The following is a 13,353-nucleotide window of genomic DNA, read 5'->3' on the forward strand; positions in this document are numbered from 1 at the left end:
ACAGGCTGCAGTAAGGTCTCCCCGAAGCCTTCTCCTCTCCAGGCTGAACAACCCCAACTCTCTCAGCCTTTCCTCACAGCAGAGGTGTTCCATCCCCCTGAGCATTTTTGTGACCCTCCTCTGGACCCGCTCCAACAGGTCCGTGTCTTTCTTGTACTGAGGACTCCCAGCTTGTACATGGCCTAATCCTGCTGCTCACACTGAACTGCAGAGCCAGTTCGTGGCCCCATCCCCAACAGCACCCATGCGCTCCCCATCCCAATTCCCTGTCCGTCCCCGTCCGTGTGTGTCCCCCCCCCCCGACCACACATGAACCCCAGTGCCAGCCCCATGCCCCGGCGAGGAGTGATGCCGGTGCAGACCTGAAGCCCTTACAGCCCACGGGTGAGCAGCCACCACCCAAACATCGCCGTGGGGATTTATTTGCCCTGTGGAGGAAAGCCATGTCCAGCTGCCATTCGGTGCCCCCGAGGCCTCCAAACACACCTGGAGCTGGCCGAGCGCTTCGCCAGGCACCCGCAAAATTAATTGCAGTTTCCGAGAACAAAAGCCTGTATTGGCGAAACGTGGGGTTGGGGGTTTTTTTGGTCTTTTCTGCTGGAGAAATCCAAGGTTTTGCAAGCTTAATCTCCTTCACCTGCTATTGCTTCATGCCTGAGCAAACAGCCCAGTGGCTGAACAAGCACATCGGGGCTGGGGACGTCCAGCTTTGCAGGCGGCTGTATATAAGGGACGGAGCCGAGCCACGTCCCGTCAGAGCACAAGCCTCCTCTCGGCCGGCCAGGCAATGCTGGCCTCTCTCGCCCTCCTCCTGGGGCTGCCACTCGCCCTTGCCGCCGAGCCCCCCAGCTGCGCTCCGCTCGTCCCGGTCACCTTCGACAATGCCACCATCCCTGGGGTAAGCCCTGCCCTCAGCCAGGGCGCCCATCCTCGCCTTTCCTATCAGCATCGCTAGCAGTTACGGGTGCAGGAAGAGGTTATGAACCCAATCGGCAGCTTGACTCTTATCTCACTGCCTGTCCATGCTTATTATTCCTAAAAAAATCAAGACTGCTGCACAGGAGCATGGGGATGGGGTGAAGCCTTGCAGCTCTGCACCCATAAACTCATGAGCAGGTGCTTTTGGGGGGCTCCTGCTTCCATCTCCCCATGCAAACCAGGCTGGGCAGCACCGTCCCCAGTGCTTCGCCGCTCTATTTTAAGTCCTTCAGGTGACGGGGTCTCAGGTCCCGAGTCTCCAGCCGCAAAACCCTTCGCTGCATAAACAGTATTCAGTCCCTTGGGGATGTTTAATGGGAGGAAAGCAATGAAAGCCGGGCACAGAGCAGGAAAAACAAGTAGAAAAACAAGCTGGCCATCCTGGGAGCTGGAGCATCGCCTTAGTGGGGAGGGGACAAAACCAAGAGCCCCTCACCTGGCCCGGATCCTGCCCAGGGCGGTCACCTACCGGGGGTGCTCGTGGGCGTGGGACAGCGGGGCACGGCATCTGCTTTTACTCACGTGGTGCCGGTGGGTGAAGCCGGCACAGACCCCGACCCTTCCCCGCTCCCCTCCTCTCCACAGCTCCTGGGACAGTGGATCTACATCGCCGGTGCCTCCAGGTACCCGCCTCACCTGGAGGAGCTGAAGTCGGTGAAACACGCAGCTTTTTCCTTCTCGCCCAGCAGCCACGAGGACGAGCTCAACGTCACCGAAATCATGAGACTGTAAGGACGGGGATTCGCCCCCTCACCCAGCTCCCCCGTCCCCAGGGGCATTTCCACCCACTGGTACCATCCTCCGGGCTGAGACACCCCCACAAATTTGGGGCTGGAGAGCAGCTATGCCAAATTTATTTAAGCTCTGCAGCCCAGCTCAAGTTCTGAATCCCCCGGATTTGGCTGGGGCAGTTTGGGGGGTATTTGCCCCATCTGACCTCTCTGCCCCACAGGAACGAGACGTGCGTGGTGAAGAACACCAGCAAGATCCTGGTCTTTTGGCACAACTCCACCCTGGCACATGGTAAAGCCTGGTCCGTGGTGTGAGGCCGGGATGGGGGGGGGCGGATGAGACACACCGCAGCCGCACCTTGCACCCTCCCGCTTCTCCCCCCCAGTATTTGGCACCCTGAGCCCCTGGCACCAGGCCATTTTACACCTAGAAGCATGTCTGGAGGTGGGGGGAAAAAAATTCTTCCACCCCATGCAATGGGTACGGCAGCACTGTGGGACCAGACTGGTCCCCATTGGGATGAGTCTCCCAGGATAGAGGGGATGAGCAGCCCCCACTGTGCTGCCGGCTCTGCCCGGGCTGAGCCCCGGCACGGGGTGTCACTCCCCAACGGGGGACCCCGCTCTCCCCATGCCTTCCAGTTGATGACCAGGTGGCTTCCACGGCCAAACTGATCCAAAGCGACAAGGACCTGCTGATCCTGAAGCACCTCAACACCAACTTCCTGACTCTGAGCCTCTCGGGTGAGTGGATGCTGCCCCAGACCCGTGGGGCATGTCCCTGCCTGGGGACGCACCGATGGGCACGGGCATCCCCAGCCCTCACAGGTGGGGCAAAAAGCCCCTTTTCCCCCCCGATACGGAGAGGGCAAAGATGGGGGCAGGCAGGCAGCGAGGTCCCCATCCACACCACGGGGACCACCAAGGAGCAAAGCACTCCCTAAAACTCCCTTCCCCCCCTCCCTTCTCTTTTTACCACCCCATTTCTCGGACAGCACGGATGCCCAACGTGAGCAAAGAGGTCCTGGAGGATTTCAAAGCCCACCTGCACTGCCTGGGCTTCACGGAGGAGGAGATATTCTTCACATCCGAAAAGGTCCAAACCCCTCCCCAGGGTGGGCGAGTCCCAGCCCGGGCCAGCTCCCACCACCAGCTGGGATAGGGGTCCGGGGGGGCTGTAAGATTGGTTCCCCACCGTGGCTGCCCCTCCGCATGTCCTCTCTCCTCTCTGAGCATCCACCCCAGCCGTTCCCAGCTCTTGGGGCGGTTTTGGGGCGAGGGGGCACCAATGGCCACTCTCCCCCTCTCCCGCAGGACGCCTGTCCCCTGCCCGGGGAGAAGATGGGCAAAGACGACGTGGAGCCGCCGCTGGGGTAACCCCTGCGGGCCGGGCTGGCCGCTCCATCCTCATCCTCCTCCAGCCCCTCCACGGGGACAGCCCCGCCTGCCGGCCCCGGCCGGGCTCAGCTCAGCCTCAGGACTTTCTATCGAGGTTTCGTTTTTTCCTCCCACACGAAACACCCAGTTTCCCTGTTCTCACCCGGACCCGAAATAAACCCCCGTGTTACAACCGCCTGCCACTCCTGCTGCATCCTCGCCGGGACCGCAGGCAGAACCCCCTCCTGCCTGCCCTGCCCGCGATGCCGCATCTCCGAACCTGCTGAGAGGCATGAAATGCCCCGGACAAAACCCTGCCGGGGCCGAGCACGGCAGGAGGCACAGAGACGATCGTCCCTCCGGCCAGCTCCACGGCAGCACGGGACCCTCCTGGCCACCTCACCCGGCGGGTCCCCTCCAGCCACGGGGCATCGGGATGCCAGCACCCACCCATCATCCTTGACCCCATGGGGATACGCACAAACCCACTGACCCCTTTGGGTTTCCTCCACCGTGACTCAAACCAACCAAGGCAGTTTTAGCACCCAAACATCCCCCCCTGAATTTTCAAGCCAAATCTTATGGGGCTTCGCCTGCGCTGGGGGCTTGCGCAGGGAGCACAGCAGGTTGGGGTGACACGGGGTGACATCGTGCCTTCCCCGGGTGTCCCTGAGCAGGGGAAGGGGGAGAGGACGGGAAAAGCCATCACCCAGGGCCAGACCAAGGGACTTGGGGATGCTTTGCTACAGGAGAGGAAAAGGCAATCAGAAATAAAGCCGGAAAAGCAGGTCCTGCCCTGCCTGGTGGCACGGGGACAGGAGCAAGGACAGGGGGGTCGGGGGAGCCACCGCAAGGGACGCATCCAGCAGGACCGGGGTGACCTCCTGAGGCCCTTTCAGCCCCATTTTTATGGCCTGTTTTGGCAAGGAGGAGGAAAACACCTTCCTGCCCAGGAAGAAGGTGGCTCTTTGAAGCCCCCCAGGCTTCACCCAAGGTGGAGGGTGGCTGCACCCCAGCCAGCACCAGGGTGGGGGGCTGCACGGCGCCTCATTTGCGGAGCAAGAGTGAACTACGGTGGCTGCTCACAGGGAACAAAACAGGCAAATTGAGGGCGGATTTTAGTTTTAAATGCAGCAAGTGCATCACCCCCATCATCTCCAGCCACGTCGACAGCTCGCAGCTATTGATGCTCACCACCGGCAGCCGCAGCCGAGGCCAGGGCAAGCTCGGAGCTGGGCACAGGGCTCTTCTCTGGGCAACGTCCCCAAAAGGTGCTGGTTGCGTCACCGCCGCGGAGCCGGCAGCCCCCGGCACATCCCGTCCCCTCCCCTACAGGGCTGCAAAAGCAAACGGCTGAGTGAGCACGTCCGTCTGTCCAGGGCTTCGCTCGCTCCTCGCTCTCGAGCAGCCATGGCTGCGGCCAGGGTCGCCGCCATCCTCGGCCTCGCGGCGCTGCTGCCCACGGCCGCCTTCCCCTGCGGAGCCCCGCACCCGCAACACCCGGACAACGCCACTGCGTCGAAGGTAGGAGAGACCCGAGCCCCGGAGGGCTGCCCCACTCCTGCAACGAGTTTGTGGGTGCTCTGCTAAGCCTCACTCTCCCCTGGGAAAGGGGGGAACCCTCCCTTGCCCCCCAGCACATCTGCTGAGGCGCCCTCAGCAAAACATCTGCAACAAACGGGAAACGTTTGCTTTCCAAAACACCTCAAATTACCCAGTTTTTCTCGTGGTCTCCCAGCAAGTCCCAAAGGCGACCTCGAAACAAGGGGGGCTGGCTGGGTATTTTTTTGGTGCAAATCCCCCGCGGCAGCGCAGGGCTGTCCTGGCCCTGCTGCACCGTGCAGGGACACCGGAGCCAACGCCAGCACTGTTTCCCAATCCCCACGTTCAGCTATTTTTTTTTCCCTCCGTGTGTTTGCACAGGTTTCATTTTGTTGCTGCCAGTGCGGTGCAAGAGGGAGAACTAGCAGAGGCCCGAGGTCAAAAATAACAATTTTGCCACGGGGAGGGTGGAAATCTCTTCCCCAAAGCTCCCCCTGCAAACCCAAAAGCTCTCACCGCCCTGCCCCTCTCTCCCCACAGCTGCTGGGGACGTGGCTGTACGTGGCCGGGGCCGCCCAGTTCCCCCGGCACCTCCTGGAGATGCTGCTCATCGACCACGGCTACCTCCACGTGGAGCCCCGCGCCGGCGAGCAGGAGCTGCTCATCACCCAGCGCGTGGCCGTGTAAGATGCAACCCTCAGGTCTCTCTGCCCCGACCCATCTCCTCCCACGCGCTGCCGCCCCTGCAGCCGTTTCAACACGAGATACGAGCACGGTTTCAGACTGGTTTTCCCAAGGAGAGAGTCTCTCCTGCCTGCTCTGTGCATGCTCTCCTGTCCCTTCTCTTTCTCAACCCTTCTTTTATTTATTTATTTCAACAGCCCCCAGGTTTAGGCAAATTTTGCAGGGCGCAGAGGTCTTGCAGGTACCAACCCCTGCAGGCGTGGAGGACACGGGCAAGGAGAAGACCTTTCCAGAGGAGAAGACCTTTCCAGAGGTCCCTGCACTGCAGCTGCTAACCCTGCCGGGCACCGAAAGCTGTTTCCCCCCCAGGGTCAGACTTTAAGGGGATGAAGTTTTCTAGGCCAACGCAGGCAGCTCTTTGCAATTTCACTTATTTTGGGGTGGAAAACGTCTCAGTACCAAGGAGTGCTTGAGCTGGGCAGGGCAAGGCTGAGACCATGAGCTGCAGGTGAAGGTCACAGAATCATTATTAAGGTTGGAAAAGACCTCTAAGATCATCGAGTCCAACCGTCAACCCAACACCCCCATGTCCACTAAACCATGTCCCTAAGTGCCTCATCTACTCGTCTTTTAAATACCTCCAGGGATGGGGACTCCACCACTTCCCTGGGCAGCCTGTGCCAATGTTTCACCACTCTTTCAGTAAAGACATTTTTCCTCATGTCCAATCTAAACCTCCCCTGGCGCAACTTGAGGCCATTTCCTCTCGTCCTATCGCTTGTTACTTGGGAGAAGAGACCGACCCCCACCTCGCTACAACCTCCTTTCAGGGAGTTGTAGAGAGCGATGAGGTCTCCCCTCAGCCTCCTCTTCTCCAGGCTAAACAACCCCAGTTCCCTCAGCCGCTCCTCATCAGACTTGTTCTCCAGACCCCTCACCAGCCTTGTTGCCCTGTTCAGCCGGCTGTTGACCAACACCCCCAGGTCCTTCTCTGCTGGGCAGCTTTCCAGCCACTCTTCCCCAAGCCTGTAGCGCTGCATGGGTGTCGTGGTTTAATCTCAGTCGGCAACTGAGCACCACGCAGCCGCTCGCTCACTCCCCCCCGGTGGGATGGGGAAGAGAATCAGAAGGGTAAAAGTGAGAAAAACTCGTGGGTTGAGATAAAGACAGTTTAATAGGTAAAACAAAAGCCACGCATGCAAGCAAAGCAAAACAAGGAATTAATTCACTACTTCCCATCGGCAGGCAGGTGTCCAGCCATCTCCAGGACAGCAGGGCTCCATCACGCGTAACGGTGACTTGGGAAGACAAACGCCATCACTCCGAACGTCCCCCCCTTCCTTCTTCTTCCCCCAGCTCTATATACTGAGCATGACGTCACATGGTATGGAATGTCCCTTTGGCCAGTTTGGCTGTGCCCCCTCCCAGCTTCTTGTGCCCCCCCAGCCTTCTCAGTCAATAGAGCATGGGAAGCTGAAAAGTCCTTGACCAGTGTAAGCACTGCTCAGCAACAACTAAAACATCGGTGTGTTATCAACATTGTTCCCACCCTAAATCCAAAACACAGCACTGTACCAGCTACTAGGAAGGAAATTAACTCTATCCCAGCCGAAACCAGGACAATGGGGTTGTTGTGACCCAAGTGCAGGACCCGGCACTTGTCCTTGTTGAACCTCATCCAGTTGGCCTGGGCCCATCGATCCAGCCTGTCCAGGTCCCTCTGCAGAGCCTTCCTACCCTCGAGCAGATCAACACTCCCGCCCAACTTGGTGTCGTCTGCAAACTTACTGAGGGAGCACTCGATCCCCTCGTCCAGACCATTGATAAAGATATTGAACAAAATCAGACAAGGTCAGACAAATGCATGGGAGAAATGGCTTATTTTTAACAGTGAGAGCAGTTAACTGCGGAGGAGCTGGCACAGCCGGGTTCCCATCCCACAGCTTAGGGGCACGTGCCCCGTGCGGGGCCGGGGCCAGGTCCAGTCCTTTCCAGCCCGTGGAGGGGGGTCTTCGCTCTCCTTCCCCACCTCACTCCCTTCCCCTCTCTCTCTCCAGGAGGGACCAATGTCTCACTAACAACTCCACCTACTTCGAAATCGACGCCAGTAACACCACGCTGGTGAAGCACGGTGAGCGGCGCCAGCGGGCGCAGCCTTCGGGGTTATCACCCAGTCCGTTTTTCGGAAGGGCTGAGACACGCAAAGGGCCCGTGTCGATGTTTTACATCATCTGACACATTTTATTCCCGGGTCGCTTTGTCCGTTCGAAGCCTCGGTGGGCTCCAAACGGCTCCCCAGGGCCAGGGGCACCCTGGGTCTAAACCCCACAAAGCAATGCCGAGCCGGGAGCAAGGAGCAAACCTGCTCGCATCGCAAGGAAGGAGACCGCCTCGTTTGTAAAGTTATTTCGCAATCCCTGTGGGAGAGGAGGGGAACATTTATGGCAGGTTTCAGCTCTGAAATCATTTCCTCCTCACTGAGGAAAGGGGGTGAGCCGTTTGGGGTGGGAATTGCAAACCCCAGAGCCACAGTTTGCACTGACCCTGCCAAGACGGCATTGCTGCGAGCTGGGGACAGTTGATCCACATTTCTGCAGCTCCCCCTGCTCATACCCCGAGCACCAGCGAGCCACGCCACCCAGCACATCGCAACAGTAGGACAGGAGCTGGGTGCCTCTGGCTCCTTCACACCCCAGGCCCACATTTAAGAAATACAATTCAAATAAACGGAGAGCCGAACAACCCGCACCGCGTCAGATCCCGCATTGCCCACACCCGGGCTGCTGTTTATCGCTGCTGCAGCACTGAAAATCTGAATATCGTGGCTGTTCCCAACCCTGATTCTGTTCTCTCGAAGCCAAGACCCAGCAAACCGTGGGGATGCTGATAAACCTCAGCTCTGAAGACGTTTTACTCATCCAGTACCAACTGCAGAGGGAAAGGACATATTTGGGACTGTATCTCTACGGTATGCAAACTCCATCCTAAAGTAACTTAAAGCTATCGTGGGACACCAAAACACGCACATAAAATTACCAGCTACAACCACGCAGCAACTTGGTTTCGCCAACAGTCAATGATTTTCCTGAGACTGCCGCTCCAGGGGTCACGGGAGTATTTACAAATCCCATTAAAACCTAAATCTCTTGGCAGAGCAGAAAGACCAAGTTAAAGACAAAACCCACTTACGCCATAAATATTCAAAGAACAGGAAGCAAATACAATTCAGCGTCAATATCATTGTAAAATCTCAGTATTTTCAAGCCAACCATGATTTTTCGGTACTTACCTCCCAGGGCAGAGCACGTGGCTTTGCAGTACCGGCACAGGCAAAGCCGATCAGATCTACCCACAACCCCATAAAGCAGCATTTTAGACCTTGATAAGGCTTCCCATTGCCCTTCCAGGCTGCAAAGCAGTTGCTTAAGAGAGTTTGAAGACGCGTATAGAAAACCGCCTCCATACTCACCCTTTGGTCCCTCCTGATGCCCCAGGAGTGCCAGACTATATTGCAATCCATTAAAGCAGACGGGACCAGAGCTATCTAGGGAGAGGGTTAAAAAAGAAGCGATGCCCAAGGTTGGTTTTGTTCAGGTGTATTCACCACAGGGGCTGAGACCCCAGCAGAGACCACCTCCGCAGCCAGCGTTGCTGGGAGCACGGGGAAGGGAGGCAGCAAGGGCAGGGACGCGGCACGAAGGGCCGTGCCAAGGCCGCCGGTCGGCATTTAACGCCTGGCAAATGCTTCTCCTTTTGCAGCCCGAAACCTGAGTGTGAGCACAGCCCACCGGGAAGAGTTCGAGCACCACGCCAAGTGCCTGGGGCTGAGCAAAGAGGAGATGGTGTACACGCCGTGGAGAACGGTACGTGGCTGCTCACGGGTGGGCGAGGGTCGGCAGAGCCACCGCAGCCCCTCGCCCCAGGCAGGGGTGCCAAGACCCCGGGCTGTAGCTCCAGCTGCCAAACTGGGGTCTTGGAAAGATATTTTCAAGGTGGTGGAGATGATTTAGGGGACTAAGTAAAGGCAGGCTCGCTTCGACAGTGACAGTGGTTTAAAATAACACCCGCCAGCAGATACGTGACTCCCCAAAGCAAATACCTGCACCTGAGCGTCTCCAGTGGGAAACCTGGTAACTGCCTGCCTCCCCCTGCTAGCGGGGAGATAGCTAAAGCATGGGATTTTTGCCCTGAAATTCCTGATTTTGCCCCCCCCAGCAGAGGCCAGCCACCCCCAGGAGCTGCAGCAAGGGACAGGAGGGGCCGGTGCCCTGGGGCGCTGCACGGCCCCACTTCAGCCGAAGCCACAGCAATTTCAATTGGGTTGTTTTCTGGCACCCCGAGGTGCCGCGTGATGAGCGGGTTCACAGCCTGGCTGGCTGTAAATGGGGTTCAGGAAGATTGCGCAAGCCAGTCCTCCTCCCACCCCGGCACGGGGGTGTCCAGCACAGAGGCTCCTTTTGGGCTGGGGTCCGGCCCTATGGGACATCAGGAAAGAGGCAACACCATCCACTCCCACAAAAACAGACTTTTTCCTTCGGTTTTTCCATCAAAACATTAACCAGACCCAGCCCTAGCCTTAACCTCTGCCACCTGATTTAGGACGTTTTATCCTGCAAATGACCCAGTCCCCAAGCCAGGTTGTTGGGGCTCCCTTTTGCAAAGCAGGGGGTGAAAAAATAGCTTACCTTTTCCTGTCCCATCCATCCATTCCTGTCCTGGCCATCTGCTCATCCACAGCAGGAGACTCTGAGCTTCCAGAGGTGCCCAAAAACCCAGCTCTGTGCTGCCAGACTGGACCCAATGTAGCCCCCAACACCCCCCAGCCTCAACATGCTTCTTTTAGAAATATCCCCCACAGGTTGAGGGGTCCTGGGGACGGAGACACAGGCCCAGGTTGAAACCCTCACGGTGGGGCCAGGGCAGGTCTCCTCTCCCCATTAGGCAACAGGCAGCTCCTGGGAGGCAGGGCCCAGCTCCCCCAGATTAACAGCTGGATCACATTTAAATTTGGGCAAGACAAATTACATTTAGAGAAAGCCAAGGTGAGTGGAATAAGCCAAAACTGTTTGTCCTTACAAGCCCTGGTGCGATCACTGTTAGCAGAGAAGGGTTTCGTGCCCAGCCAAAAGGCAGGACACCATGTCTGAGGAGTAAAATGAAACTGATTAAACAAATGCAGAACAAATTTTGGGGACCTTTGTCATCAGGCTGAAAGAGATGGGTGTGAACAGAGCACTGGTGCAGAGACTCGTGTACCCCTGCATCAGTCCGAGGCATTAGCAGAGCATAAACCACACTAACTCTGAGCACCTGGGTAGCACGAGCTTTTTATTTCTCAAAAAGATTGAATCCCCCTTTCCTTCAGAGCACACCTACTGACCCACCAGTGTAGCACAGCTTTGCTCCATAAACCTGGTTTCCTCTTTACAGCACAGGCACCAGCAGCAGCTCAGCACCCAGAGAAGCAGCGTCTGTGATTGGGGCAGCGTGGGGAAGCCCCTAGCTTCTGTAGGCTGTCTTAGACTTATAATCAGATAAAAAGGAAAAGAAAAATACTTCTTTCTTCAGTAAGTTCTCTCCTGCCGGTGCACCGGCAGTTTCATTTATCCCATCATTGTTGTTTTGGAAGGAGCTGTGTCAAGCGAAAGAAATTGAAGGGAACAACCCACGCACGGAGCCCGTGGCTGCAGTCACAGCATCACCTCCTCCAGGTACCCACCAGCCTGGGAGCACAAGTAACTGATGCCACCACGTTAGGCAATAAATATTTTCCTCAAATTCAATGCATTTTGTTGCCAAGACGCTGGAGAGCAGGGGTTCTGAAGAGGTCAGAAGCAGGGCTTGCAAAAAGACGTTGAGCACCCGATTCACCTCGTGTGTCATTCAACTGGGAGCTGGGAAAAGTCAGCCTGGAGCAATGAGGGATGTCAGACAAGGTAACGCATGGAAGGTTTTTCAGCACTGACTCAGTCCGCTCAGCTTCACACCAAGCTTGCAAGAGAGCTCTACTTAAAAAAGCAGTACTTAAATGAAGCAGTAATACAGGCTAACCAGAAGAGGGCAATCATTAGCTATTTTAAATGAGTGTGCCAAGCATGTGATGAGTAACTGGACTATGTAAGGCAGCTAGAAACTTTTCTTTAACTGTACAGTCTCAGAGGAAGAGGGTGCTTAGCTAGAAGCAACCACCCAATTCTCTTGACAGCAGCTTGACTGCCAGAAGTAGCCCAGCTGGGGCAAATGTTCCTGCCCAAACCCTTTGGGCTGGGCAAGAGCTTCCCGATAATAGGTTTGCAACATAATATGACAACACTGAAAAATTATCCTCTTGCCAGAGAGGGAGGGGGTGCTAACCCAACCCAGGCTGGATTTTTACTTCCCCAGAGAAAAAGGTCATGTTTCCTCATTTCCCAATAAGCTCAGCACCCTGGAGGCGAGACGGTTCAAGTGCCAAGATTCACATTGCTCTCCGTGCCTCCGGTACACCCCTGCGCTCATCAGGCGCCTCACGCATCCCTTGTCACACCCCCAGCCCCAAAGGGAGGAAAGCACTGTCGCTCTGTGTTTGTGAAAGTGGGGGGAGCTTAAAAAGAGACTGCTTTTGCTGCGTGTCTGGAAAGTAGTTCAGTATCAGCTCCAACCTAGTAATTAAGCACTGAAAATCTCTCTCTTCCTTAAAAAGGAAGAAAAGGAGAAAAGCTGGAGGGAACACAGCGAAGAAGAGCGCCCTGCTCCTCCCCCTGCGGCACCAGGGTGCCCTGTCCCTGTCCGGCGCCGTTCACTGGGCAGCGTTTCAGCGTTGAGCCTTTGGCCCGCTTCCAGTAGTAAAAATGAATTTTTACAAGGTCAAGTACAGCCAATTCCCTCCTGGTCTCAGGGCACAGGTACCTGGCCAGCCCTTGCTTCAGACACATCTTTATCAGCTTGTGACACGAAACATAACCCCCCACCTCGAGGAGCGAGACAGTTAAAGGGGTCGGAGACAGCAGCGTGCGAGAGGGGATGCTGCCAGCAGCCTTCAGTGCTGCAGTCCAGAGAGCATCGATAAGCATCTCAGCTGACACCGCTGGAAAGCAGTGGCTCAGATTACAAGGACCCAGACTTTATATGAGTAGATTTATAGCTGAATAAAAGCCCTGAATTACAGTCAGCGACATAAGGAACCAACAAACTCAGTCTGGCCCCCGTGACAAGTTTTGTTAACCCAATCAGAGGCCACTTGCCCTACCAGCTATGGTTCCTGAATGACCTTCAAGGATAGCTCCTGGTTGGTTTTTTATTTGTTGAAGAAAAAAATTGTACAAAGGCTTCCTTTTGAAAACCCTATAAGCCAGGTTCCTTCAAGGGCATAACTGGGCTGCAGAGTTTGCAGCTTTTCTGGGAAACTCAATTCTCCGAACAGTTACGGATACTGCACAGATGAGCGAAGTCCAGCAACGCTCAGAGATAGGTTAACAGCATCTGAACACCCCTGACTCATCACTACCATCATTAGCCTTGATCTCAGGTTTGCTGGTTTTGCCTTTAAGAATTCTGTTCTCCCAGGTCCTTGTAGGGAGGGTCCTTCCCAGTGCCAGTGTCCTCGGTGAGAATCATCCCAGGAAGAGTCTGGCCACGAACAGCACCAATAAACCATATCGAGAAAGAGATGCAGACACGTGGTATCTCTTTGACAGACCTTTATTAGCAGACTGTTCCCTACATGAAGAATCCGAGTTAGATTTGCATTATAACAATTTGTGGTTACAGCTACAAAGATGGTTGTCATTTTGCATTGATTTTTGCATTCTGATATTCATATTCCCATTAGGCCACACTGGTAGGAAGGAGCCACTGCAGAATTTGACAGGTCTCAAGACGGGGGGGGGGGGGGGGGGGGGGGAAATCATATCACTAATCCAGATTGGTTAGATTTCCACGTGGCTAACTACTGACAGCACTGGATAGTCAAGGCAGAGCCTCACCCGGAAGACTCTCCGCAAACCACCAAAATCTGTCAGCAAAAAAGCAGCTGCTGAGTGCTAGCAAATCCTTTCCCGAT

General features: G+C 56.0%; 2 protein-coding genes across 2 annotated transcripts; both read left to right on the forward strand.

Moving 5' to 3' along the window:
* Positions 1 to 752: 752 nt before the first annotated feature.
* On the forward strand, positions 753 to 3,281 carry LOC143168795 (alpha-1-acid glycoprotein-like). Its single transcript, XM_076355631.1, has 6 exons — positions 753 to 898; positions 1,564 to 1,706; positions 1,931 to 2,001; positions 2,352 to 2,453; positions 2,705 to 2,805; positions 3,024 to 3,281. Exons 1-6 carry the CDS (start codon positions 788 to 790, stop codon positions 3,084 to 3,086), a joined length of 591 nt encoding a protein of 196 aa, XP_076211746.1. The 5' UTR covers positions 753 to 787; the 3' UTR covers positions 3,087 to 3,281.
* A 79-nt stretch (positions 3,282 to 3,360) lies between these two features.
* On the forward strand, positions 3,361 to 11,228 carry LOC143168793 (alpha-1-acid glycoprotein 1-like). Its single transcript, XM_076355630.1, has 6 exons — positions 3,361 to 4,610; positions 5,169 to 5,311; positions 7,370 to 7,443; positions 8,170 to 8,280; positions 9,072 to 9,175; positions 10,942 to 11,228. Exons 1-6 carry the CDS (start codon positions 4,215 to 4,217, stop codon positions 11,053 to 11,055), a joined length of 942 nt encoding a protein of 313 aa, XP_076211745.1. The 5' UTR covers positions 3,361 to 4,214; the 3' UTR covers positions 11,056 to 11,228.
* Positions 11,229 to 13,353: the final 2,125 nt, after the last annotated feature.

Source organism: Aptenodytes patagonicus, chromosome 18 (assembly GCF_965638725.1).
Source record: "Aptenodytes patagonicus chromosome 18, bAptPat1.pri.cur, whole genome shotgun sequence".
Classification (NCBI taxonomy): Eukaryota; Metazoa; Chordata; class Aves; order Sphenisciformes; family Spheniscidae; genus Aptenodytes; species Aptenodytes patagonicus.